We start from the raw sequence: 27,441 nt of genomic DNA on the forward strand, positions 1-27,441 counted from the left end.
GCAAGGGGTGAATCACCACTTGCATAGGTGTAGATGGGTAGATAGGCACTTGGAAACCCTACATGCACGTGGAAATGCGGGTAGTGCCTTTGCTTTATTATTGTGTGCGTGCTTGGGTAGCGCCTACAGCTCCTGTTGACGCTCAGGCGGTGTTGCACAAGCGGTTTACAGGTGCACTGGAAGAAGGGTGTGCCCCCACAATTAGAGTCGGCTTTAACTTCTTGGTTTTTCTTCAGTGCTCATTGCACCGAGCAAAAAGCTGCTTTGCTCTATCTGCTTGAGGTGGGTGAGGAGGGGGAGGGCGTTCTGTTGGGTGAAAACTGTTGTCATTGCGTTAACTAAAGATCCTTTGCTTCAGGGGATGGTTGGGAGGAGAGAGAGATGCAGTAAGTCCATGAAGGAGAGTACTGGCAGATATGTCAGCAAAGTTGCCTAATTGCCTGCCTACCTGTAGTAGGATTTGGTAAGTGATGGTAGCCTTAATATAATTTGTTTTTGTTTTTTTTCCAGGATGCCTAGCAGCTGGTAATGAAGTCATTGCAGTGCTAGTTTGGTGACTGGTTGTAACTCTTGATTAATGATAAAGTGGGGAGGAGTGCACTTTGCAGAGAAAGTAATGAGTAGGTCTCACTCTGGCCACCTCCAGCCCGTGTGTGAAACACATGGGAGGATGCAGGCACAGCCAGGATTTCACTTTACTGCGTGAATACGGAGTAGTAGCAGGCTCAGTTAATTTTAGGCTATATCAGGTTTTGAGATGCAGTTTATATGGACATTTGCTGACTTGTTCTGGGATTTTATTTTGCCAGTGGTGAAAACTTGCTTCCTCCCCTGACAGGCACTTGGGAGTTACAGAAGGGCTGGACTGTTTGAGTACTGGACAAAATCTGTGCCGTGTGCTCATGCTATTTATAATGTCCCTTGCTTTCCTGCTTGTAATCTACTGAGTTACTGTGACCTGCCTCTTTAAAGATACTAGTGTTGTAGGTGTTTGCCTGGGTAAAAAAAGTACAACTGAAGGAAAACAATCTTTTTGTTGGGGGAGGGGAAAGTCAAGCTGTTTGAAAGCAAATCGGGCAACCTGCTGAAGGTGTTGCAGGGTAAAAGATGCTCTATGGTTGCTCGCTGGTGGTTTCCAGCCATCTGCCTTGATGGAGTAACTGCAGATCTGCTGCAGCTACAAACGGCTTGTTACAGCACCCCGTGCTACCTTCTGCCTTGACAAAAATTATACGGTACATAAAGGAAACAAAATACAAATGTAGTGTAATTCTCTGAGCTTTGCTGTTGTGCACTTAGCAATATTTGTGTGACGAGCAGCGTTGTTGCTTCAGCTGTGAAGTGCCTACGCACTCAGCCTGCCTTGCAAGAGCTCGGATGGATCAGAACTATGTGCCAATGTGCTTTGTAACCACAGACCACATGTGTTTAATGTACCCAGAAACAGGCTGTGGGCCCTTTAGTACAGGATGGGCCCAGAGGCTTCGTTCAGAAATTCCTCAATAATCTCTGACAATCGCACGAGCTCTCCCTTCCTCGCTACTGCACTGTGTCTCACTCATCGCCTGCTTTGCTGCCGGCATCTCTTCTGCCTTTCATGGGCCACGGTGCAGGTGGGAAAGCATCGGGGGTGTGGAGGAGGGATAGTGTGCAGGAAAGGTAATATGTGGAAGTGAAAAGTTCCCAGTTTGGATTTTAATAGAGTTAACAGTTGTTTTACAGGTGAAAGGGGAATAAGAGTATTGCATTTTTCTAATAAGAACAATGACTTAGTAGTAATTTTGAAGGGTTTCTAGACAGGATATAGCATCTTTTCTTGAGACTTGTTTGAACAAGTACGTGCAAATATTGGTAAGCAGCTTCCAAGCTGATACTGTCACACTTCCTTACCATTGCAGTTTTGGTGCTGTCAATTTTCTTTTGAGCCCTTCAATATTGATCATGTGGATTGACCATGACACTTAACTGCTTTTCAAAATCCAAATAATACTACTTAGCCCTGATGCTGTTATAGTGCTTTTCATCCGAGCACTTCACAAAACCAAGGTAAAATTAGCCTACTAAACTGCAATTTGGCACTGTGTTTATTGACATAAAAGGTCAATACAGCATAAAAGAGTATTTCAAACCAAATTGTTTTTCCCTTATGCCATATCAATGCTATGAATAGAAATCAATACTATCTGGAAGTATTTGAGCCTATTCAGTAAAAAGCCCACACTCAGAAATCTTGGGGTAGGAGCATTCTCTTCCACATAAACACTTCATGCTGAGTGCTCATCAAATACCTAAATTGCCTTATTTGTTGTCAGAGTTGATGGGTGATCTCTCTCTGTTGACCCTGTGGTGATAATGCTTTCTTAAACGAGACTGCAGCTGGGAGTTAAATCGCATGGCGCAGTGCAAAAGTCAGCCCAGTTGTAAACTGAACAGGTTTCACTGGAGTTATGTCATCTCTATATAATGGGGTGTTAATGCTGAGAGGACCGAGCACGACTTGTGATATACAGAGGGTTGCTAGGACAGACTTTAAATGTATCTGTTGAGTTTGAATGTGAATTTGGGAGGGAGATTTGGGAAAAGGGCTGACTCTGCTTTGGAGCATCTCTTCTGCTCTGCTGGTGGATAGCACTACTGCTCAAACACTGAGCTCCTCACTTCACCCTTGAGCTTCTGGGGCAAGGGAGGTAGGTCGGGTGTGCTTGAGTGGATCTCATGTTTGGAGTCAGATGATGGCTCTGGCAAAACGTGATCTGTGCTATGCAAGTCTGCAGTTAGCCGCCTAAATGCTTAATTGTTTGAGCTGTTGTGTAACCCACCCGTAATCAGAGCGCTGGGTTGCAGATTTTTGTTGCATCATTAGACCTTCTCTTTCATTACTGGTTTAGGACCATTATACAGATCTCCTAATTTATATAATTAAGTGCTGCGCAGCTCCAGTGACATGTTGATTCGAGCAGTAAAGTGACTTAATGCTGCGGTTGCCCAGCCGGTGTTCGGCAGAGCCGGGCAGCCGTGCGGTGGTGGATGGCGGCAGCCAGCTTTTGAAGAAAGTGGGGACGTTGCTGCTGGGTGGGTGGAGAGGCAATACCGGCCGGGTCACAGACACTGCTGGCAGTCATCTGTAAAGCCTTGGGTGGGTCACTTCATTTTCTGACCATTTGATTCCCTTCCCAGGATTTATCAGTTTAACCTGTAAACACAGTGGCAAAGGGAATCTTGCTGTGTGTGCCCATGGTGCTCGGCACGGAGGGACCTTGGTCTTGGCTGGAGCTGCAGTGACAGACAGGAATATAGATTTGTACTTTGTGTTTCATACCAAGATGATCCTTAACATGGAGGGGAAAGCTTGTATTAATGCGTTAGTGCATGTTATATGCTGATACCTGTTTTCAACATGTACATGTTCCCTTCCTTATCACAAGGTTTCTAGTACTGTAAAAGTTCTTTATTATTTTTTTAAAACTGTGTGGAAGTAAAGAAGAAAATACATTTTGTACATGGGGAAAATCAGATTAAAGAAATGAATTGTGCAGGCTACATGGCTGGAGTTGGAGTGCCTTGCAACTGATGATGATTTCTGATGATGATGATGACTTCATTCCTGTGGCAATGGAGCTCGGTCAGCCTATTTAGCTCAGTTGTACACATGGGAATTGAGACAAAGGCCACAGTTGACAAGGTCAGTTTTTAGCAATGAAAGCATGGGGTTAATGTTATAACCTTGATGTCATGGCCTTGCTTTGAACAGGGTGATGGACCATATGACATCCGAAGGGCCCTTCCAATCAAAATTTTCCCATGGTTCTTGTTTCTGCCTTTTCTCAGGGTTGTATCCTGTTCTGGGGGTGACATACTGCCTTCCCAGGAAATGTTTAGCCTGTCCTGCTCACGAGCTGTACCCAATATTTGAAAGAAAATCGGCCTACTCTGTGAAGTGGGGGACTGTGTTTAAGAGGCATTTTCCTTTGCATTGAGGCATTGTGTTGGTGGCTCTAGATGATGGCCATGTTGAAGTAGTCCTTGGCTTCACTGTTTGTGCTTTCTCTGTTTCCTGGTCTTGTGAAGGGGATTTATTCTGGGCTTTGGCCTGTGTTATGTCATGCAGATTTTAACCTGAATATCATGATAGAGGAGTGATGGTTCTTGTGGCTTTGCTCCCTGGATGGGAAGGGCAGGCAAACAAAAAACCCCCAAAAAATAAAGAAGAGAGGAAGGAGAAGAATCTGTTGCAGAATTAGAAGTCTGTGTTTTAGGAGAGGCTGTGGACTTGAGATGATATTGCATCTTGCTGCTGTTTGCTTTATTTTTTAGCTGATCTCTCTGATTCTGTTCCCCAGTAACAAGGGATGGTGGTCCTGCCATGGTGGTTCAGTGAAGTGTTAATGCGTTGCACAGATTTTAAACTCTCCAAGAGTTAAGTTTTAGTATCTCCCACAGACAGTCAGCCATGATGATCTTGTGGAAACAGTTTGAAGTCCTTATCTCAATCCTGATGCAGTTTTACAAGACTGGAAAGAAGCAGTTGCTATTAAGGATGAATGGTGTGACATGCTTCAGTTTAAAGAAGATCAAATTTCTGGACCAAGTCCTAGTTTTATTATTAGTAAAAACTGTAATGGGTCACAAAAATATTATTGTTCTTTCCATATTTTTTTTTCTTCTGGTTTCAGCCTTCAAAATGTCAATCATATGCGTTTCAGGATCATGCTCTCAGAGGCCAGGGGGGTTTCACTGCTTGCAGAGTCACCTTTGCACCTTGTCTTCTGTGGAAACAGGTTCCTGGGGGTTATTGCACAAGAGGAGTTTGTGGAGCTCAGGTTGCTGTTAAGAGGCAAAGCAGAGGGGCATAAAGCATCCCTGGTCTCTTTGTTTTGCTGCTTTGTGATTGCTGGTGGAAGTAAAAAGCAACCCCCAAACTTCTTTCAGTTCTGTGCAGATCTGTGAGTTCTAGAGAGAAAATTTATGTTTGTCCGGGCTAGAGTGAGCAGGGAAGCACTCTTGGTTGGGTTCTTCCTTGCTTCTGTTTTCCGATGACATGGGAGTATTTCTGTTTACAAGTTCAAGGCGACGCTGTCAAAAAGTTTAAATTTCAAAACTTAACTTAGTGTATGTGAAAGACTTTTGTCTCCTATCTCTTGGTAATCAGGATTAATGGGACTCCACATCTTAATGTTACTGCTCTGCAATGTGTACAATCATGTGAAATATGGGTATGTTTTACTTTCTATTGTTTTAAAATTCTTGGCTTGTCTTCATCCAGTGTGCCAAGTTAGATGCTGCGCTCTAAACAAAACCCATCATTTACTTTTAGAGGGACTTTGTGTGTCATAAACCGTGATGAGCTGCAATCTGCCCTCTGCTCAGCTGGTAAAAATGTAGTGTAATGCAGTGTTTAGTGAATCCATGTTGCATTCACACTTGTCCAAAGCAAAGCAGATTTTAGGCAAATAATTTTTATTTCTTCTTTTTATATTGCCGACATGTGTCCAGTGATTTGCTCTTCTCTAGCCTTGGTGTGGACCTTCTTCACTTTCTCTTGAGGTCAACCAAGGGAAGGACTTGCAGCTCTGAATGTGGCTTCGTAGTATGTGACTGTGGGAAATGCCTTGTCTGAGTGGAGTGTATCCAGGCTCCGTTCCCTAAGGAATTAGGAAACACGGTTCAGACCATGGGACAAACTTCCGAAAAGGTCTTGTGAGCCAGTTTCTCTTGGGAGGTGCAATAGAAGCAGGGAAAGGATGTCCTGTAATGAGAATATCATGGTACGTAAGTATAGGCTGTGTATTAAAAGCAAAAGATAACAGCAGCATGAAGTTATACACCCAGCAGTTCGGAAGATGAGGAAGAGAAGCAGTGTTTTCCTTGACATCATTTCACAGAATAACAGGATCACCTAGGTTGGAAAGGACCTTGAAGATCATCTAGTCCAACCGTTAACCTAGCACTGACAGTTCCCAACTACACCATATCCCTCAGTGCTATGTCGACCCGACTCTTAAACACCTCCAGGGATGGGGACTCCACCACCTCCCTGGGCAGCCCATTCCAATGCCTAACAACCCGTTCTGTAAAGAAATGCTTCCTAATATCTAGTGTAAACCTTCCCTGGCACAACTTGAGGCCATTCCCTCTTGTCCTATCGCTTGTTACTTGGTTAAAGAGACTCATCCCCAGCTCTCTGCAATCTCCTTTCAGGTAGTTGTAGAGGGCGACGAAGTCTCCCCTCAGCCTCCTCTTCTCCAGACTAAACAGCCCCAGTTCCCTCAGCCGCTCCTCGTGCGACATGTGCTCCAGACCCTGCACCAGCTTCATTGCCCTTCTTTGGACACGCTCGAGTAATTCAATGTCCTTTTTGTAGTGAGGGGCCCAAAACTGAACACAGTAATTGAGGTGTGGCCTCACCAGTGCTGAGTACAGGGGCAAGATCACTTCCCTGTCCCTGCTGGCCACGCTATTTCTGATACAAGCCAGGATGCCATTGGCCTTCATGGCCACCTGGGCACACTGCTGGCTCATGTTCAGTCGGCTGTCAATCAACACCCCCAGGTCCCCCTCTGACTGGCAACTCTCCAGCCACTCCTCCCCAAGCCTGTAGCGCTGCTGGGGGTTGTTGTGGCCGAAGTGCAGCACCCGGCATTTGGCCTTATTTGATATAAAATTGTGAGGAGGTTTTATAGCGCCAACAGCCAAAACTCGGAAATACTCCAGAGGTTTGTTTGGGTGCTGTGGCTGTGGGATTGGCTGTGTTTGGGCGCCTTGGCTATCAAAAGGTTCCAGCTGTATCAAATAATCCCAGATAATCAGCATTTCGTCTCCTAGACCATTAGTGCCCTGATCTTGGTGCTGTTTTTTGAATTTGTTGAAAGCTTCATGATGGCAATTACAACCAGATGGTGAGATAACTCGTTGGACGTGTCAAAGCGATCAGCTGGCAGAGCAACAAAACATGCAACACTTCTGAGAAAAATAAAATGGGTTTGTTTTCAGGGAGAAAAAAAGAGCAAGTTTGAGGAGTGGTTTCCTCTGTGCCAGGTGGTGTTTGGGAAGGGTGGGCATTCACTGGGGAAAAACCAGCAGAGCAACTGGAAACTGTGAGGTCCAAGTGTTGGGGCTCTACTAAGCATATGTGTTTGAGAGCCCCACCTGATTGCTTCTAAATAGATTGTCAACACAGGATGACTCCTTTTTTTGCTGTGTTAGTCACTGCCATCCATTTCACTTAGAAATGGAGAGAGAGAGAGTACTTTTTGATGTTGGCTCTTCTGCCTGTAAAGGAGACATCACATGCGGATCACCTCTAAGCCCTTGGGCTCTTTTTTGGGAAAAGAATTTCTCTATTACAGGAATTACATATACAATCCACAGGGCCAGTTACCTTGTCTTTTTAAAAGTGTAAATATCCGTAATGCTGTCCTGAAACTTTCTTTCCCTTTCTCTTCCCTAAACATGTTTCAGTAATTCATCAGTGGCATGGGTAATTCCTGATTTAGCTCTCTTGTTATGTAGGGACAAGACCATGAGCAATCTGCCATTAAATAATCCTGTCCTAGCAAACAAGATGGTTTCTTTCCCCTATTTTTATTAAATCCAAGCAGAATAGCTTGTGTAAAGGCAAGAGTCAAAAGGACTCTCCTTTACATTCTCACTTACTTTAGTGAGTACTGTGTGATATTGTGACTGTTGTGACTATAGGCCCTTTTGGATAGAGATTATCCAGAGTTACAGGTCAGAGTATGGGACTGTTGTCAGAGTAGAGTAGGAACCCAGTTGCTTTTTACAGCTTTCCTTATAAAGATCCCATATGTCATCATCTTCCTGTGATGATACACTTTTATTTGTAAAGCAGTATGAGCTGACCCACAAAACATGATTTTTAAAACCATCTTTTTAAGATTCAGGAAAGAGGGACTACGTCAGTGTTCATCTACACTTGGTATTGATTTCCCAGTAAAGGAAGAGGAGGAGAAGAAATCCGCATGGGGAAGTCCTGAAATGGGTGTGTTTAGGCATGCAGGAGTTATTCCATAGCAGTTTTACAGGAAGCAGAAATCAGTTCTTTGGGGGATTGATTCTTTGATGTGAACAGCTTTACTGATTGTGCAGGCTCTTTATATATGGAACTAAAATATATATCTAAGACTTTTTAATATTCTTTGTTTCTTCCTGTAGCAATCTAAAAATTCCTACAGAAGGAAAGCAAACAAAAAAAAACTCAGAGGAAGAATTTTATTATCTGTATTACTGCTTTTTATTGGTAGGCCAGTTGATTTTCTCCACTTGCTAATACTTTCCAAGTCATGAGCATCCAAGTGAGCTTTACATGTGGGTCTCCATATACACACCCTCATTCCTTAGTGGATATGATGAAAAACCTGCAGTGATTCACAGCATACTCACGATCTCCTTTAGCAGTGTTAGCCATGCCTGTATTGCTTGTCGGTTCAAAGGAGTATCAGTAAACCCTACTTTCTCTGCCAGAATATTACAAGTATGGTATTAAAAGCCAAGTTATCAGAGTCTCACAAATGAATGAAACCACTGTATTGTTGTAGTATATGCCTTGGAGAGAGCTGTTACTTGGAGATCGACATGGGATGGCTAGTAGGAGCCTTGGGTTAATGCTGCTTGCTTAACGTAGTTAATCATTGTTTTATCAAACAGTAACCATTGTTTAAAATGTGGTCCTGAAAGTAATACTACAGGAATGCCGGAGGGAAGTTCCAGTCTGTTTATTTGTGACGAGGATGGTTTTTACTGGTTAATGAATCCAAAGAGGGTTTGCATGCTCTTGACTGGGATTTAAGAGTTCAGGTAATTCCTCTTCCAGCTCCAGTAGTTTGCCATCAGAATATTATTCAGAAATGTGTGACATTGCAGTGAAGAAATTCACGCACAATCCTGATGCTTTAAGAGGCACAAGAGAGCAAGCTTTTTTCTTTTTTCCAGTTGGTCTGTTTAAATATATGTATTTGTTGTAAAATGCTTTTTAGCATGCAGTAACCTGTAGTGCTTTGCAAAATACGCTTCCCATTCCCAAGCTCACTTGGATGCTCATGACTTGGAAAGTATTAGCAAGTGGAGAAAATCAACTGGCCTACCAATAAAAAGCAGTAATACAGATAATAAAATTCTTCCTCTGAGTTTTTTTTTGTTTGCTTTCCTTCTGTAGGAATTTTTAGAATGGATAAACGAGACTTTTAGCAATAAGTCTGAAGAAAACGTTGTGTAAAACTGATATTGAGGTGTTCAGGTGATGCTGTTCTTGTGTAGATGAAGGAGTGAGATTTGTTGTGCAATGCATTATCTTCCAGTGTTGTATGTTCCTCAGCTAATTCACACAATATAATTGATTTCTCAGACGGTAACTAGTTTTGCCATTGTTACTTCTGTGCTTGTAATTGCACTTTGAACTCAGCAGATTGGCTCAGGCTGTGAGATTCCCTGATTACGAATGCTTTCCCAACGGGGAGAGCACAGGGGCAGAGTCTCCTCTATCTGGTAAAACAGGAGGAGGCAGTTGGTGTGTCGCGCTTGCGTTCGGTGACGTGTGCGTAGCCACAGCCTTTCCTGGTGTGGTAACCAAATGATGGCCTAAGGTGGCCTGATGACTTTGATTTAGCTAATAAAATCTCCCACACAGCATTTATTAAGCTAAAGACCAACCTGGGCTTTTTTTCCTTTTGACATTTAATCTACTTTAACTGCTCTTCCCAGGTGTGCTCCGTAGACCAGATTCATCCCTGTGGATGAATCCACTAAGGAGATTTTTTTTTCCCCAGAGCAGTAAATCAGCCTGGAAAAGTGCAGGCAACCCAGAAGGGTTTGGCAGAGACTTGTTGGTAGATTTGGGCTTCATCTGCTGGCCATCACCTGCCGCCATCTACTTTTGGTGCTTTTGTTCCTTTTAAAACACCTTGCCGTAAGGGAGTTCACAAATAGTTTGATGAAGTCTGTCCTGGAGGGGTTGTGTTTAAGGTGGGTGTAAAGGACGTAAGGCCAACTTAGAGGTTTGGGATACAGTGATGGACAGTAGATCAACAGCTTTGGGGATAAACCAAATAGCAGGACAGTAGCAAATACAGCTCAATAGCACAGTTATTCTTAGATGGTGCCAGATGTCCACGTGGGTCTCTATATAGCCCTTTACTTTGGTTATCACCCCGTGTGTGCTCATGGAAGCCTGGGGTGGGTCACCACATGGGACCACTGCAGGAGGCAACGCAAGCCTCCCGTATGGCTAGCAAGGTAGAGGATGGTTTCCTTCCCCCTGGGTGAAGGTGGTGTGATGCTGGCTTGGGTGTTGGGACCCCCAGCAACCGTGCTGTCGCTTGCACCTGGTGACTCTGTCTTCTTCCCTCTCTTCCAGGAACTGAGTGTTGTGAGCTGCCCTGCTCCTCCCTCTTTGGTGTGCAAACGACCTGAAGGACATCTTGGAGCCACCTGTACTGCTTCATGCAGTTAAAGTAAGGTTAAATGTTTTGGCAGCTCTTTCAGGTACAAGTGATGGTTGAGGCAAGGGGTTTGGGGGAATGGGTTTGCCCAGTTTACCTGCTTGACAGCAGGAGGGGATGCTGATATCAAAGCACATGTCATAAGCAAATTCAACAAGTTATTTTGGCATAAAATACATTTTCTTGGTGGTGGAAGCAAAAAAGAAAAGAGGTGTCTGGTCTCACCCCTTGCATCAACCACATGCCATGGTGTGGAATAGCAGTTAACACTTAGAGCATCAGCTGTTTTTCCCTACTATTTTAAGATACGTTTTTCATGTCCCCAGGGCAGGCACATGGTTGCAGCCCAAGGATTTCCGTGGGAGCCGGTCAGGATCAGAGCTCACTCTATGGGGCTCAGGTCCTGCTGTCTGCTGGTCAGATGTGCCTCCTGGTCGGCACGACGGCTGTCTGTCTGTCCTGGAGCATTGAGACTTCTGGGTTTGTTTTTCTGTTAACACCAGCTTCTTGGTGTGGTGAACCAAATCAGGGGATGGATCTGACCTAAAAGCAAATATATGGTTATTGCAATACTGACAGTAGCTGTTCTGACTCATGGAGTTACACCCATTCTCTCCAAAAACACTTGAATTTGCAAAAACTGTTAGCCTGAAGCAAAGAAACTGCGAGAGTCTTGCTTGGAAATGGGCGCTTGCCATGTTTGAGCTCTGTCAAGGGAGGGAGGAAAACCACTGCAAGCTGCCTCTTCTTTCGTCCCACTGTCTCTAACCTGTTTACCTTCTATAGTGTCTCACATTTTCCATGGTCTTGCCTGAGGAGCCCAGTGCTTTAACGACACTGGGTCCAAATCATTTGGCGTTACTGAGCTGCAGCAACAGCTGGGTGGATTAATCATAAACTGCTGTTACTGTAGAGAGACAACTATTTATTATAATTATTTAGGTTTCCTTTTTTTTAGTGGGCAGGAGAATTATACCTATTTTCAGAGCTTGAGAAAGAAATGGAGTCTTTGGCAAAATTATGAATGAAACCTGCTTTATCAGCAATGAGTAAGTGGCTGGCTGAGAGCTGGTCTCCAACCTCATAATGAATGTCGATGATCATTAGCCAAATGTATGGGGCTGTGTTTAAAGGAGGAATGCATTACACCAGTTGCCATGTAAGAGAAGCAATTTGTGGCTTGATTTGTCATGTAGTTTCTTAACTTGCTGTGAATTTCTGGAGTGTGGTAAGCTTGCAGCGAGCAGTGCTTACTGCTGAGGAAGATGTCAGACCCTTCCTGGGGGTGACCAAGGGGATGTCGTCTTGGACAGCATCAGCAGAGAAATCTCTGGGGAGGCCCAGTACAGGCAGTGAGAGCTCCTCACCTGCCCTGCCTGGGAACCAGCCTCTGCATCATGTCTCATTTCTGGGTGTGCCTCCTCTGAAGGATCTGGAAAAAAAAGGCTAAACTGGAGTTTAAGAGCAGCATTCTCATATCCTTTCCTTTTTCTGCCTGCTGGTCTAGTATTTCCATAATTGTGCTTACAATGATAATCTTTTAATTTCATTCATACAGTGGTTACTGCTTAATGAACTTCATGTTAATGAGCTCTGTAACATTTAAAATAGCTGCATAACTTGAAAAGAAAAAACCCAAACCCCAGTACTAAAGGGATGTATTTCCACTCCCCAAGCTTAATCCTGTGTTATAACATAATTGCAGAGAGTTGCCTGGCTGGTGAACAGCTGCACAGCGTGGGCTCTCCGTTCTGCATAGCTGCTTGTCCCTGAGCTGGGGTAATAAATGATTTACTGGAGAGGCTGGAACCTGTGGGCACTTAACCCGTTCGATTCCTGAGGGACCAGTCTGAAAGGCCACTTTGTACAGGCAGTTGGAAGAAATTATTTCAGGTGTGAAGTGGGGTGTCTTGTTTGTAAAGTTCGCTTTTTTGAGTCTGAGCTAGCTGCAGAAAAGCTCAAACCCAGAAGGTGGAGTAGTGGAATTGGGTAGAAACTGTGCTTATCTGTTTTTTTATTATTTGATGCTTTGATTTAAAAATCAGATTTGAATCAGTGTTCTCTCTTGTCTAATTTAGAGATATAACCCTTCCTGTTGCTTGGAGATTTACTTTCTGTAGGCCATTCCCTGGATGTGTAGTGTAATACGGTGTCCTGGGAACAGAGCTGCAGCTCTGATTTTTCCTTTCTGGGGATGCAGTACCAAGTGCCTCCATCACTGCACTTGCTAGGTGAATGATGTGCATTTTTTGACTGTCATGCTCCAGTAAAACGATCATGTTCAGTGACTACCTAAAGTATTTGTTAAAGGAGAGTGTTTTCCTATAGTTTTGTGAGTGGAAGGAAAAGGAGCGCTTAAGAATCAACAGTTCTTAATTTTGCAGTGGCAGATGCAGTTGTGCTGTGCCCCAGGGAGTGGGTTTAGCACAGGTTCTCCACTATGTAACCTGAAGTTTCTGATGAAGTTTTACTCTTCCGGAAAAAAGTACCAGCCAGGCTTTCCCTGAGTAAGTCTGGGATGCCTAGAGCTGCAGAGTGGGAGTGTTTGCAAAAGGGAGCCTGAAGGGAAAAGTGAGTCTGATGTATTCTTCAGAGAGAAAAAGCACATTAAAACGTTGGGCACCCAAGCAGCTCTGACCAAAATGAGAGCGGAGGTGTCTCTTGGATCTTGGTCTTGATGCCAGTTTTTCCAACGCTACCTGTGGCTTTAGTAGTTAAGGTTGGTGCATGCACTTAATAAAATATGCATTGGATAACTACCTGGCTTGCAAACGCTGGGAAATATTTAATAGTATTTCTCAGCATGAAAACGTGCATGGTCCTTTGAGCCTCATGAATTCTACTCCAAGCCTGGGTTTTTGGGAATGCAGTACAAGTGCTGTGGCTTGGGAGAGAAGCGGGGCCTTATCGCTCAACTGTAGGGCTTGGGGGTATTGTTACTTTTGCCAAAACCATCATTGTTCAATGTAGTTTCAAAAGCAACACAGTCCTGAGAGTCAGGAGAATAGTAAGATGGAGAAAGCTGTTTTTAGGACACATGCTGTAGTCAAGAGTTGTGGGAATCAATAGTTAGAGGCTTTGCTCTCTCCTAATGCATGTGTAAGGCTGCAGGCATTTTGGTGCTGATGACAGCTATCCATCGTGTTTATCCTTTTATACACTGGGCTGAAATACTCCCCAAATCTTGTTCTTCCCTCCCCACTCTTCTTCACCTGGGCTGTGCATCTGGAGGCACTGTTGGTCCCATACAATTCATCTCTGTTTTCAAAGGGTAACTAACAACTTCCATGATGATTTGGCTGTCGAGCTTGATAGCCTTTGGCATGGACCTCATTTCTGCAGAAAATTCTGGTTTACTTGTCCTTTGAAAATTGGGACATTTCAAGAAGTTTCTAGTTAAGCACCCAAAGTCAATAAACACTCTTACAAATGTGAGCTGGTTATCATTGAGAGCTTCGCCACAGTTTACTACCAAAATATGTATTCAAATGACAAAGCATATTGGAAGGTATAGACTGGATTTTACTCATTTGTAGAGGCATCTAGAATGTCTGCTAAGGATTTCTGGAAGTTAATACTTGAGCCTGAGATAAATGTCTGATGCATACGTGAAACAGCTGCCCCAGAACCTGTTGGAGGACTTAATTTGAGTATAAACATACATGTGCTTTTGCGTACATGCTGCACTTGAATTCAAGTCGACTGTTAGTTCTTAACTTTATTAGGATGTAGCTACTTGAACTGAAGATGTGGTCTGTGATTTTTATTTTATTATAGCAGCATGATAGCTCCTTTTGAAATGTTATTTGGATTTGACAAATTGGTATCTTAAATATTGTTTGACATTTGTAATATTTTAAAGGAAAAGAGTGACAAGTGAGGGCAGGGCTGTATCTTATTACAAGTGAATTGGTTGACAGCATGTGTGTATTGTAAAATGGGAAATTAATCACCCTGTGTTGATGACCCTTGGACATTTACAAAAGGCTGGTCTTTATGTTGCACAAATAGATTCCGGACACAGGAAAGAGGCTTATGACAAGAGGATGAGATCAGTTTGTATAATTAGAGCTAGCTAATAATCCTTCTACTCTCTGTTTTTCCAACTTTTACAGTATCTTTCTTTATTTGAAATTGGGCATATGGACTGTAGAGTGATAGATGCTGTGATTTGAGTTTTGTGGGTTTGTTTTTTTATATCTACTAATGGGTGAAGAGATGGGAGCAGGGAAACCAGATGTGCACATTTGAGAGAGATTGCTGCCTTCCTCTGCTAGGCACGGGGAACAGCACTGCTTTTATTAACCCTACACGGCTTCATCTTTTTCCAGGCTTTGGATAGGAATTAAGTCATCCATTAAATGATTTTTTTTTTTTTTTGACACTTAATGAGATTGAAATTGTGCAAAAGAAGAAACTTAGTCCTGAGACTAAGGCTATTTGGCTAGGTATTCATCTCTGGAGTAAGACAGGGCTGGCAGAGCTGGGTAAGGGACTTACTACAGCATGAAAAAGGCTTAAGCTTATTTTTTTACATGCGTGTGTGTATATGCTAACCTGTACCTTCGCTTTGTGTTAATTATTCATTATTGTGGGAAGGATAAAGGGATAAATTTGGGGAAGTGGCGTGGTCCGGGGTTCAGCTGGAGCGTGGTGGTGCAGCCCCTGGGCAGCCCAGCTCCCAGCCCAGGAACAGCACTGGGCCAGTTCCTGCTGCCGGGAAGCCGAGCTACATTAAGCAAAGTGAGTTAATCTATATCCAGAACATTTTATTAAATCATCAGTCAATTAAATCGGTGACGCTCTGTTAGGTTGTGTTGCAGCTAGGCTCCCAGCCCCTCTGCTGCGGCGTAACCTGAAAGTTGTTCAGCTGTAGCAACTCCTTGACTTCTGTTTGGTGGACTGTTGTACATGAAGACCACAGTACTGAGATTTCCAACACAGTTAAAGGGAAAAAAAAAAAAAGGATTTTAGGCTCATCTTTCAATTAAATATGTTATTTTTCAATTTTTTCTAGGGGTAAAGAGGTGTCACGGAGTTTTTTGGGTTTTTTGTTTGGTTGTTTTTTTTTTTTTTCCTTGCTGTGAAAGCAATCTGTGTGTGGCTGGTTTTCCCGAGGGTAGCTTGCAGGGTTACCTCTGGGCCTTTGGAGGAGAGCAGCAGTAGAGCCAGGCCAATGCCAAATGCCTTTAAACCTCCTTTCCATCCCTTACAGCCGAAAGAAACTCCTGTGTATCTGTAATTGAATGGCAGCATATGGTTTTGTTTGCAGACAGGACGCAGCTGGGAAGCAGTATCACCTGTGGAAATGCTGCATGAGGGATATATTTTTTATTTTTTTTTTAAGAAATCAATTTACTGACAAAACATAACCTTCAGTGAGTTACATAAATTCAGATGATTGTACACAAATATCTGGGTTTTTTTTAGTTCTAAGCTCAGCTGTGATAGTAAACACAATCCTGCAATATGCTGGTAACTTGTTTGCTGCCACACGTTTCAAAGGTGGTTTCTTGTTTCCTCTCCTCGCCTCCTCTCCTTTCCATGGTTGATTGCTTTTGCTGAGGGTATCGCTTTCCTGTGTGTCTGCAAAATAAACTTGGGATGGGTTACTTCTCCTAATTTCTCTAGCCCCCTGTTTGTGACCAGATATACAAAATCATGCATTAGTATAGCTATGGGGAAAGTCATTCTGCATTTAGTAGTGTGGTACCTGAAAGAATATATGTTCATCTTCCTACTTAAGGGTTTTTTTTAGTCACTGCAATTGCAGCTACTCTATTTATACAAATTTCTCCATGCACATTGTTGAAGAACTGGGTTATGGGTTTATTTCTTCTGCCAAAGCTGTTTGTAAGTTTTGTCCTGGATATTTTTAGTCTCCTTTCACATGGATTTTTAAGGAGAAGGCATTAATACACCAATTAGAAAGCTCATTCATTTTATGAATGGTGACTTTTGGCGTTCATTCAGTATGAATGAAGCTTGTGGGACAGAGTGTGTGAGCAAACCTGTGTCTCACCCAGCACCACAGGGTGAGAGTAAGTTATTGCAGGTCTGAACTTTTGTGGGAAGATACCCAGAAAAAACAAACGAGAAAAAAAAAACCCTCAAGTAATTGTTTCTTTCTATTTTCAGGCTTTTTGTTACAGGTAAAAAAGAAAAAAAAAAAAATCAAAACCCCAAACCAAACCTAGAGGGCCTTTATTCAAATAATTGTATTAAAACAAAAAAGCAAGGAGACTGATGATGGATAATACAGCGCAGTAATGTCATATACCACTCATAAGAAAACGGGAATATTCCAGCTCAGTAATTCCCTTGACACTAGGAGAGAACAATAAACTTGTGAAAGATGTTGCTATTTTAGTTCTCTTTGCATGAAATTCGTGGCTCCAGCAGGAATTCATCTGTATATGGCCTGTTGGTCTCCTCTCCAGTCCCCCCACTTGTTTCCCTGTCTTTATTTATCTTGTGTAGTTTAGAGCAGGAGCACTGTAGGGCCTGAAACCCAATCCTCTTGATATTTCTAAGCACTTCATGAACTATCATTTTGTAAAACCAAGAGTGTGGGGGAGTGCCCTTGAGGACACTGTGCTTTGTTGAATGAGAAGTGATGTGTTTTTGGAAGCTCGTTTTATTTCTGTAGCACAGCCATATAGAAGGAAGCAATGCGGCCCAGTGAAGGGGGTGGATGTGTGCTCCTGGAAAATCCCTGGATTTCTTTAAACTCTTTTACAGTTTATGAGTTGTTTGTCTAAAGGGTGAGGATCTGAGGATTGGCTATAAGGCAGGTTATCCCACCATGGTATTTATTGGTGGCAGTGTTACAGTACAGAAGAAATTCAGTTTGTGGCTTGCTCTCTTGCAGCTAACCAGCATAAAAAGTTCTTCTCTAATTTGTATGGGATATATGTAGTTTGGACTACCTGTTGAAGTTCAGAGCCTTGAAGTCACAAAGTTTAGTCCTTTCAAGGACTGAAGTCCTTGCAAACCAGTGTTACAGGATGGTTTTGTACAAAGTAAATTCATTTACATTTAAAAAAAAAAAAAAATCCCCCTTTGCCTTGCAGCCTGGCGATGCTGTGACGCAGTCCCCCTTAGAGCTGGAAAGCCATCCTGCTTTCTCTGCATTTCTGCTTATCTATTTGAATGCTTTCCATGCGATCTGTAACTTCATCAGATTCTTCATGTGTTTTTTGGCTGTTCTTTCCTGCCCACAACCACAAGCTCTTTATGGCTAAGATTGGTTTTTTGTACAGCTGGGAGTGCATGGTTAAAGCTTTGCAAATACAGATCATTGTTTCTAAAATCAAATCCTAAAATGGAAAAAAAAGAAAAGTCACGTGCTGAGATTCAGGTAAGGTTCAGCAGAGCTTAAACTTGAAGTATATCTAAAACTGAAGTTTACCTAAAAACCCCTTAAAACTGAACTTGAAAAGCTTGAAAAAACTCAAACGCTTAAAACTGAAGTGTATTTAGTGCATGAGGGAGAGGGAAAGGGGTAGGTGGGCTTTCCCAGATGTACCACATGAATTAAATGCCCCTCGTCCTCCTGCTTGTTGCGACTCTGGTCAGTTATTGGAGGTGAGAGTGGTCATTCTTGTTTCTGTCCATCCTATAGCTCTCCTTTCTAATTAAAAAATTAAAAAGTCTCTAAGCAGACTACTCTGAGGCTAAGGGCTTGAGAGTGGCATGATGTTTTCTTTCTTAAATACTCATTGTATGGTTGGTGGAGCCAAGCAGCTAGGAGTGGATGCTGGGAAGCATGCAGGAGCTGGGTGGTGAAACCGATGTTTGATGTAATCCTACTGCCAAAAAGAGCAAGCCTGAACGGAGCGTGATGGGAAAACTGAAAAGCCATTTTGACAGCTCCTAGCTACATGGTGTTCAAAGACCTTCACCGTTACCGCTTGTGCACGGGCTGCGTTGATCTGGAGGACCATTGGCTTCACTTTCAGATTCGTCCTCAAGATATATACTGCGCCTGGGATCCCTAGAAGAAATAAGCCAACTAATTAAGGTTAAATTAAATGCTAGATGGAAGTGGTGGATGAAGAGGATTTATTGCTTATGCACTTGGTGTTTGTATCCCTTCCCACTGCCTGTGTTTGTTTGTAAACTCTTCAGGGCAGAAACTTTGTTTGCATTAACATTTTTACAGCACGTAACCAGTGGAGTCCTAATCCTGGCTGAGGTTTTGGGAACCACAGCAAAACCAATAAATGTTGTTTTGTTTTTTTTTTCTTTCTTTCCCTGTCAGATATTACCATACCCAGAGAAATCAAGTGCAGTCATTGTACTCTTCGGTGTTATTCTGCACAAATTTTCATGGAAGTTCTCTAGAAGAGACTTCAGTACAACTCACTGTATTAATTCTTTAATGCTTAACAGAGCAGAAAGGTATCCTTCCCGTTATGAGAAAGCTTCGGTAGCTTTCAATTTTACTGACCTATGCAGATCTTTATAATGTCTAAAACCACGGTTGCTTTTAAGAGCTTGAACCTGGACTTTTATTTCACATCCTACTTTCAAATTTTCAAACGCAAAGGATTTCACTGTGTTATCCTAAGGGGTAAAACCTAATACCATTACAGAAACATTGCAAGATAAGTGTCTGAATGGCTATAGAGCATGTGATAAACCTCCCAGACATTGAAATTGAAAAGATTCAGCTATTTGCAAGAAATAATATGGATGTTTTAAGTACAGGCAACTGCTACTGAAGCAGAATCTGCTGGCTGCCACAAGGGTACCCATAGCATGTCATCTTGTGCTGGGTGAAAGCTGGGCAAGGGAGGTGGGGTTTATATTTGCCTGTTCTTGCTAGTTTGACTTTCAAGGCAGTTCATGCACAATCTGGATCCTGATCTCGCAGTAGGACCAGGTATTCTCACTTCAGTCTATGATACCTGATAGAACAAGTGCTACCTGCCCAAAAAGGTAGAAGTTGCTTTCTGATGCCCAGAGCAGTCATCAACTTGAAGGATGTGCTCCTCTACTATAGGAGAAAACACAGTTTAGCTTTTTTTCCCCTTTTTTTTTTCCCCCCTTATTTTTGCAGGTAAACTTTCTAATTGACTATATTAGAGTCCTTATGAATCTTGGTTTGATTATGACTACTATGATCTTTCTTTTGTTTTCCCTTTTCTTACTGTATTAAAGATTTTTAAAGTTTTTCAGAGGCTACTCCCTGCCTACCCACTGGTTGGAGAAGTTCACTTGTCTAGAAACCTAAATTTAGTCCTTTGCTGACGCAGGGTAGTCATTCAGACTTATCAGTCACTTAGTTTTTCTCATATGGTTTTGCCAAAGCACTTCCTAACAAGATAAAATAAAATATCTTCCAAACCTGCCTGTCTCCTTGCAAACTAAGTTTGCATCCTCTGAAAAATTGGACTGACGTGCATTATGAAATGAGAAATCACTTTAAGTTACTGATGTAAGGGCCAACTAGTAAGATAAGAAGGGGACAAAAATATCCCTGCAGGAAGTATTTCCAGGATTTTTGTTTTCTTGTTTGACAGGAACAAGTGTTCAGCAGTGTCACCTTATTTCACTGCTGCTGCTGTGCACTTCTCTTGCCAAAAAAACCCAACGAAAACTGGTCATGAGTCTGAACTCATAGGCCTCCCCTTTTGTCCTTGATGAGAAGTGTCCCTTCCTTACATATCAAGTATTTACTTCTTTTGGACTCTGTGGCATGTGACACTTTCATTACAGCCAAAACCAACTCTACCACAGAAAGAGGTTAGCCAGTGGGAGTTTTTAATGCGAACCCATCCTTTCCTGATCTGGACGTGTTTTTCTCCTCTTTCCCATTTCTCTCTCTACTCAGCTGCATCTGCCAGGAAGGTGGTGGAGCAGGACAACATGGTCTGCAGTTCTGTTGGATGGCAAAGATGAGAGGATGCCATCTCACTTTGTTCCTTGAATTACAGGAACTTAAATGCTCTGTTGAGGACATGCTCTTCTACAGCTGATGTTTTGTACAGATCTTTGATGACTTCAGTGCAGCCTATTTGAGCTAGACAGCACAGGAAAGCTCTTTTTACTGGTTTCCGCCAATAGTCTTAAAAGGAACATTCTTACTAATGCTCATATTGTCTGATCCACAAAAAAGGACTGATGAAAATCTTCATCAAAGGAGCTTGGGCAGTGTTTGCATGTTGGGTCTTTCAGCTAAAATGTCTTGAGTGTACCAAGCGTGATGTGTAACATAACAGCTTCTCACTTCGGATAAACCCGGCAGAATAGACCTTGTGATGGAGCACATGAGCTGTGGTTTCTCCTTTCTATAAAGGTGTGATGGGTGTTGGTGGCAGGTGCTAGAATGACATCTTGTACAAAAATCATGAAAGCAGGGAGGGGGTTCACAGCTGATCAGTCCTATGGCATTGCAACTCAAATGTCAAGTAGAGAAGCATTAGTTTTGGTGTAATACAGGTCCTTCCTTTGGGCTTTGGTGTAATACAGGTCCCTGGCTTTGCTGAAAAGGATAGGCTAAAGCACCAGTGAAGCAGTCAGTAAGAAAGGAGACAAAACGTCCAGCTTAGATACCTGATTCCTCCTGTCAACACCTCTCAGCTTCTCAAACCTACATCAGGGAAGAGAAAATATAGCAGTCTAGATCTTGCTACTGCTTTTGGGAATTAGGTGCATGCCCCAGGCTTGCACTTAGGGTCTTCCTTCTTATTTCATGAGGCTTTGGATGGGACTTCTTAGAAAGCATTGGCTTGTTGACTGGGTAGAGCAAACAAAGTAGAGCAGGAGGGATGAGTCAGTGGTGAGAATACCCTACCGAGTGTGAGAAGCTGGCTGGTGCCCCATGGGTTTGCCAAAGCAAAGCAAACAGCTGTGGTTGAAATCCAGGTGTGACCTCCCTGAGTGTGCTCTGGTTAATTTTGCTCTTTGAATGAACATAGATGTAATTTGCTTTCAGGTCACAGAAGTTATTGTGTGTAGTGGCACGAGTGACAATAGCATACCAGTGAATTGTGATAGGGAAGAAGTAAAGCTGCTGAATAGCAAAGGAGGGACAAGTATATTTAAGTACGTTAGAATAACTTCCTTTCCTCAGAGCAAACTCCTGAGAAACTGAAACAGGCGATAAAAATTTAAAAAACTAATTATTTGGGAGCAGAGAGAAATTTGAGGAGTAGAATATATGTTTTGCCTGTGGTGTCTTGGGTAAATACAAATCTGTCGTGTTTTGTTCCTGAATTTTTCATGTGACATTCTTTAACTTGCACCTTATCCTATAGAAGGCCAGTAGTAATATTGCTAGTGTAGAATGATGGCTGAAATTTGGGAACAAGGAGTGATCCTAATAGTAGATGTAAATGTAAAAGCATAGATTCTTTGTCTTTGAAGGTATATGAGACTGTATCTTTTATCAGCAAAACGAAAAGTTGTTCAGTTACTTGTCAAGACTTGAAAAGATGTGGTGAGAAAATGATGCTTTATATTAACTCCCTTTAAACATTGTCATCTGAGACACAACTGCTTTGATTCTGTGCTGTAATATTTTTTAAAAAGTCATATCCAAACACTACCAGATTGCTATGTTAGACTACAGGTCTTAATTTTGCTTCCTGAGGGAATGGTCCATCGCATTGAGACTTTGTAAAAATTCAGAGGTGAAGTGGACTTACAAGGGAGTTTTTCCAACCATGATTTAATTTCCATAAGATACAATAAGCACTCTTGGATGGGTAATGTTTTGGTACCCCTGTTCAAAACACCCAGGTTCAGAATAGGAGAGGGAGGATTGGGTAGGTCATGAGGGAGATTGGCAGGGTTTGTGCATTTTGTATTTTTCTTTCTGTTTCTTTTGTTTCTTGAGCCCTCGGGAGGATTGAAATAGCAGGAGCATGTTGTAGGGCAGAAGTAAGGATTGCTTGCAGAGCTGTTTTTTGGAGCTCACCTGCCCAAATGACAGCTAATGCTACTAGTCCCCTATTTTCATGAGTAAGTCTTTGTAAGAGCTGAAAATACGGTGAAAACTATCAAACATAACAATTTTAGGCATTCTTGCTGTTGGAAGGGGAATCTTGAGGTTGAAAATAGGTATGAATTGGACTAGATTTGAAACTATTGCAAAATATTAGTCCATCCACTGGCTGCCTCAGAGGACCTTTTGCAGAGGGACTGTGTTTTGATGAGCAAGCTTGGCAGGTAGCTCAGGCATTTTAAAGCAACTGGTACAAAAACGCTTCTTTGTAAAATAAGGAGAGCGTGTGAGGGAGCAAGGATAGCTGGAATCAGCTAAGAAAACTTAGTCTGTGGTTTAATTTCTGTCTCACTAAAGGCAAACTGTGGGATTTGGAAAGGAACGAAGTATGAACGAGATCCTGTGTTTTTTGTGTGGAAAGCAGAGTGGCATTTCATCTCTTTTAAAAAAGGTTTTGAAGTATTTGCAGAGCATTACCAGTATTGCAGACATGAGCAATGGCAGAAATTCCATTTTTAATTGTTTTGCATTCCTTCATCTTAGGATCCTGGACTGCTTAGTACACACATTAAATGAAAACTTACAGCTTTTGTTTAGGGTGAATATTTTCCACTGCAATGGAGAAACTAATGCAAGTGAATTCTGATTCAGTTGATTCAAAGCTCAATACAAATAACTTTAACCAGGTTATACAGAAATTCCAGGAGCAGACCTGAAAAAGTAAAGTTTCTTGACTAAAATCACCTTGGTAGGATGAGCAATGGTAGTTTTTGATTGTGAGAAATGCTGATGCACAATCATGAACATCATCTATTCTGGAAGTTTTCCTTCAGTTTTGCAAGGAGCATTTTTGATAGCTTGATTTTTATGTAGTTTTGAAATGTTTCTTGAACAAACAATCCAGTGGAAGGGAAAAAATGGCGCATAATTAACTTGAGCAAGGTAGTATTCGCCAGAATAATTGGTCTTTTCCAGCAGTGGAGAGAACTACAAATCTTTACGAACATTTTTTGTGTGGGAGTGGGGGAATTGGTGGACAGATAGCAATTAAAGGTTTATAATTGTCATAAAAAGCAGATATGAAGTGAGGATTGCTAGGAGGAAAGATGAACTGAGATTGACGTGAAGGGGAAGCGAATTTCACTTGGGATATCCTCAGTGCCAAGATTGCTGACAGCTCAGATGAGGAGTGCTTTGCTCTACCAGTCATTTTAGAGTTGTCTTTGCTTAATGTGAGCATAAATTTAAAAAAAAATGATTGACAGATCCTTGTTGATCCAAAAGAGAAAATAGAAAATTGTTGTGTAAAAGTGACTTGGAAAAAAGTATCGTGGGCTAAAGCAGCTTACGAAGAAGTACCTAAAATTTTATGAAAAATATCTTAAACTTGTTTTTTTTTTCTTGTTTCAGTGTTCTGAGGTCATGAAACTTAATCCACAGCAAGCTCCATTATATGTAAGTACAAAATTTAAAGAGTTTTCCCTCTCGTACTATTTATACAAAATGCTTTCCACCACTCTTTTTGGAGATGCTGCTCCTTTTCTCTTTGTTCCCCAAAGACATTAGTTGTAGAAATTCAGTTGCAAATGCTCGATGGTAATGCTCAGGTAAGTCATAGAGCTTGTCTGTCTTTCCAATAGACAATTTAAAGAAGTTTTGAGACATGTAATGCTGTCACCTTGCAGACATCCCCCTGCTTTTGTTTTTTCCTCCCAAAAGCGTGCTTGAGCACATGGCTGTGCTCTTATGACTTGATGTGTTGAGAGGCGGTAAGAAGAACTTGCTTGTGTCGAAAACAGGGCATCTCAGTGTGCGGTGCTTGCTACTGTGATAATATTTTTGTGGTCAGATTTTTAAATGTGTCAGGGAGGAACTGGAAGCAGTGAACGGCTCAGCTGTGCTGCGACTGCTGCAGCGGGGAATGGTTTACGTCAGCCTCCTGGAAGCTTGTAACTTCGATGGCTACATTAATAAGGAACAAGCTTCCTCTCGCTCTTGAATAGCAGCTTTGTTGCAGAACCTGGGGACTGTCAAATTAGACCTGGATTTGCGGGGGTGTACGCATGTGTGTTAAGTTTGTGCCAAAGCTGCCAGCCAGGTTTGTAGCCATTTACTTTCCATGTTGCCTTGCCATGCTCAGAGCAGGGTTAGGTGACGAAGCCATTGTGTGCTTATGGTCCTACCCGTAGACCTCCCTAAGAAGGGTGGAGCTGGATGCAAGGGTGGAAAATTTGGAGAGAAAATTACTTGCAAATGTGGCTTTTAAGGGGAAGGAAGGAGAAAGGATCAGGGCTGGTGATAGACCTCTATCTTGGAAAGCGTTGTGTGTTGTAAATAATGGATCATATTGACCTTTAATGTCATGGAAGCTTTCAGATTTTGCCTACTTTTAATTACCAGCTGGAAGTTTGTATTGGAATTTATTCTCTACTTACTGTACTAAGTCTTGTGCTTGTAGCAAAATTAAAATACTATGTAGTGTGACCTGACTTTGAGAGAATGGCTTTCTTGGAGTACACCACCACATCCTGTATTTTGAAACTAAACGTTGCCTGAATTTTGTTGAATTACAAGCCTACTGAATGCACCTTGACTTTGAAGAAACTTAATTTAAACTTAGGACACATTAAAAGAGAATTAAACTTATGTGCAGATATATGATGTGGATGCATCGGTGGAAACACATGAGTGGTAGAAAGCAGGATAAAATTATCGTTATGTCTTTTGAACAGTGTATGACCTAACTAATCTGGAGGCCTTGTTTTCCCAGTCTTATCTTCTGACTTAGTTTATTTTCCCACCATTTTGTGTGGGTTTGTATTTAGTATGTAATACTGGAGTGGTATACTTAAAAGTCATCATCCCCACGTGATAGTGAGGAGGACTGGCTGAGGTCAAATGTAGCCTGGTGTAAAATAATGATTACATGGCACTCAGTGCAGTGTTTCTTTGCAATGTAAATAAGCTGATGACAATATTATTAATCCATCAGTGATTCCCTTTTCTCTCTTTCTCTTCCTCCCCTGGCCAGGTGTATATGCAAATCGGCTCCCTTTCAAAACAAATACATTTTGGTAGCTTAAGGAAGCAGGGGCCAGGGGAAGAGAAACTGAAGGACCCTGAAAATTCAATATTTAGTCTACCTGTTTGCTGTCAGTGTAAATGCTTTGTACATTTTAAGACCAGTTTTGTTTTTCATGTGGTGTTAATTGACAGCTCAGCTCATCTGAGAGTTGTTAGGTGTGAGCAGAACATAAAGAAGGATGTATATTCCTGGTCTTTTTAGTTTTCAAAAGGCAGACACAACAGTCTTGTGGCATGGCCATTGGTAAGCGAATACCAAACCTCACCAGGTTTCTTCTTCAAAGTGATGTCAATTCCCTTTTCCATGTATAGGCTCCTTGAGCTTGTTTTCAAATAACTGAGAACAGCATCCTGTGAATTTTTCCATAAGGAGTTTCATCTCTGTGAAGTAAATGACTGGAAATAACAGGCATGTTACAGACATGTCAGGGGAGCTCCTTACACTTGTCTACTCTCAGGAAAAATTGCTTCCCCCAAATTTCATCCTTTTGGTTTTGACACCTTTGCATTGCATCCTTTATTCCCTTCCTCTTTTAAGCCAATAGGTTAGATTCGAGATTACTTAATTTTGTTTATTGATTTTTTTTTTTTCTAAAATCTTCCATGAGTTTCATCCTGAAAACTCCATTTAGTAGTTGTTTTTATCATGAGCAGCGTTACTGAGCTGCTTCTAGGAGGAGAAGGGAAAAGATGATGTCTCCAGTTCAGTTTCTGGAAGCCAATTAGAGAGCTAGAGCACATTTTATCCTATCTGATAATTAACATGTTGCCCAGATTAATACCTTACAATTATGAAAAATGTTTTGGGAACCTGAGATGACCAGTGTACTTAGGACCAAAGTTTTGTGAGTGATGGAAAAGGTGGTACTTCCACATATGAACTAATAGAGGGGATAGAGATTCTTGTATTATTCAGGTCAGTGTACATAAATGGAGAGAAGACCACCTGCTGCATCCTTCTTGGTGTACTTTCTTTTGGCTGCTTGGACTTTTATTTGCATCTCCTGTAAAAATCAGCTGTCTTGCCTCTGCAGAGCTTGTGACTACTGGGAGGTCAAAGCCTGTAATGAGGAGACTGCTGCCTATTGTAAGTGTTAAGATTAAGAGATAAGGTGGAAAACACATCCTGTAATAATAATATTTTGGTTTTGTGATTAAATAAGTTTGTCCCGTTTAAGTGTTGTCTGATTGTTTGCTGGTTAATGAGGTTGCCAGGAACTGGAGCTAAGCATTATATTGCTGCAGGTTTGGGCTGGGACAAGAGCTCAGCCTTTCCTCAGCAAACAGGTGGCCCCTGGCTCGTTCAGTTGCTCCCCCCAGGAGCATCATATCTCTCACCCAGAGCTGTTTGTTACCTGCCCATAAGGCTCTTTAACGAACTGTGCTGGCCCCAGAGCTCACAGCAGCGCAGTCATGGGGCAGAGGAGCTGGTGCCAGGAGAGATAGGGCAGTGAAGCGTTCCTCAATATAGCATGGGGAAGGTTCACCACAGTGTGATACCGTTGATGCCGGTGCTTAAACAGGCTGTAGGTCAAGCAGCCATCCCATCCGTAGCAGTGTCAACACGTAATTGCCTTTTTAAAAGGCAGTGTTACTTTGTGGAGTCTGTGGCTTAATATTATGGTATGAATTTGAAATAAAGATGTTCAAACCTACTTCCTCCTTCCTCGGGTATCTCAGTGGAGTACTAACATGAGCTGCTGTCTTGCTGCCAGTAGTAATGTTCTGAAGAAGTGGGGTAGTAGAGTGGGGAAGTCATTGACAAGGTCGTGATTCACATAACTGTGATAATGGTTTGAGTTCTCTGAATTACAGCAGTGGTCTTAAACTTTGTGATACAAGCTTAACTTTAATGCAGAGGTGTCTCTAGAGCCATAATCAGCATAGCATGGGGCAGATTTTGACAGAGAATGAGCTTTATCTTCCAGCTTTTTCACTAGCATGGTGAAG

At 42.1% G+C, this 27,441-nt stretch overlaps 1 protein-coding gene across 6 annotated transcripts in view; it reads left to right on the plus strand.

Annotated features, from left to right (window-relative positions):
• Window positions 1-27,441, plus strand: part of AKAP13 (A-kinase anchoring protein 13) — a 224,487-nt gene that overhangs the window by 42,037 nt on the left and 155,009 nt on the right. For all 6 annotated transcript variants that reach the window (XM_074881090.1, XM_074881091.1, XM_074881092.1 and 3 more), the window contains exons 3-4: window positions 10,370-10,466; window positions 23,818-23,862. In XM_074881090.1, the coding sequence (XP_074737191.1) occupies window positions 23,830-23,862 (33 nt within the window). In that variant the 5' untranslated portion in view covers window positions 10,370-10,466; window positions 23,818-23,829. The remainder of the gene's footprint in view (window positions 1-10,369; window positions 10,467-23,817; window positions 23,863-27,441) is intronic.

This window comes from Strix uralensis, chromosome 11 (assembly GCF_047716275.1).
Source record: "Strix uralensis isolate ZFMK-TIS-50842 chromosome 11, bStrUra1, whole genome shotgun sequence".
Taxonomy (NCBI): domain Eukaryota; kingdom Metazoa; phylum Chordata; class Aves; order Strigiformes; family Strigidae; genus Strix; species Strix uralensis.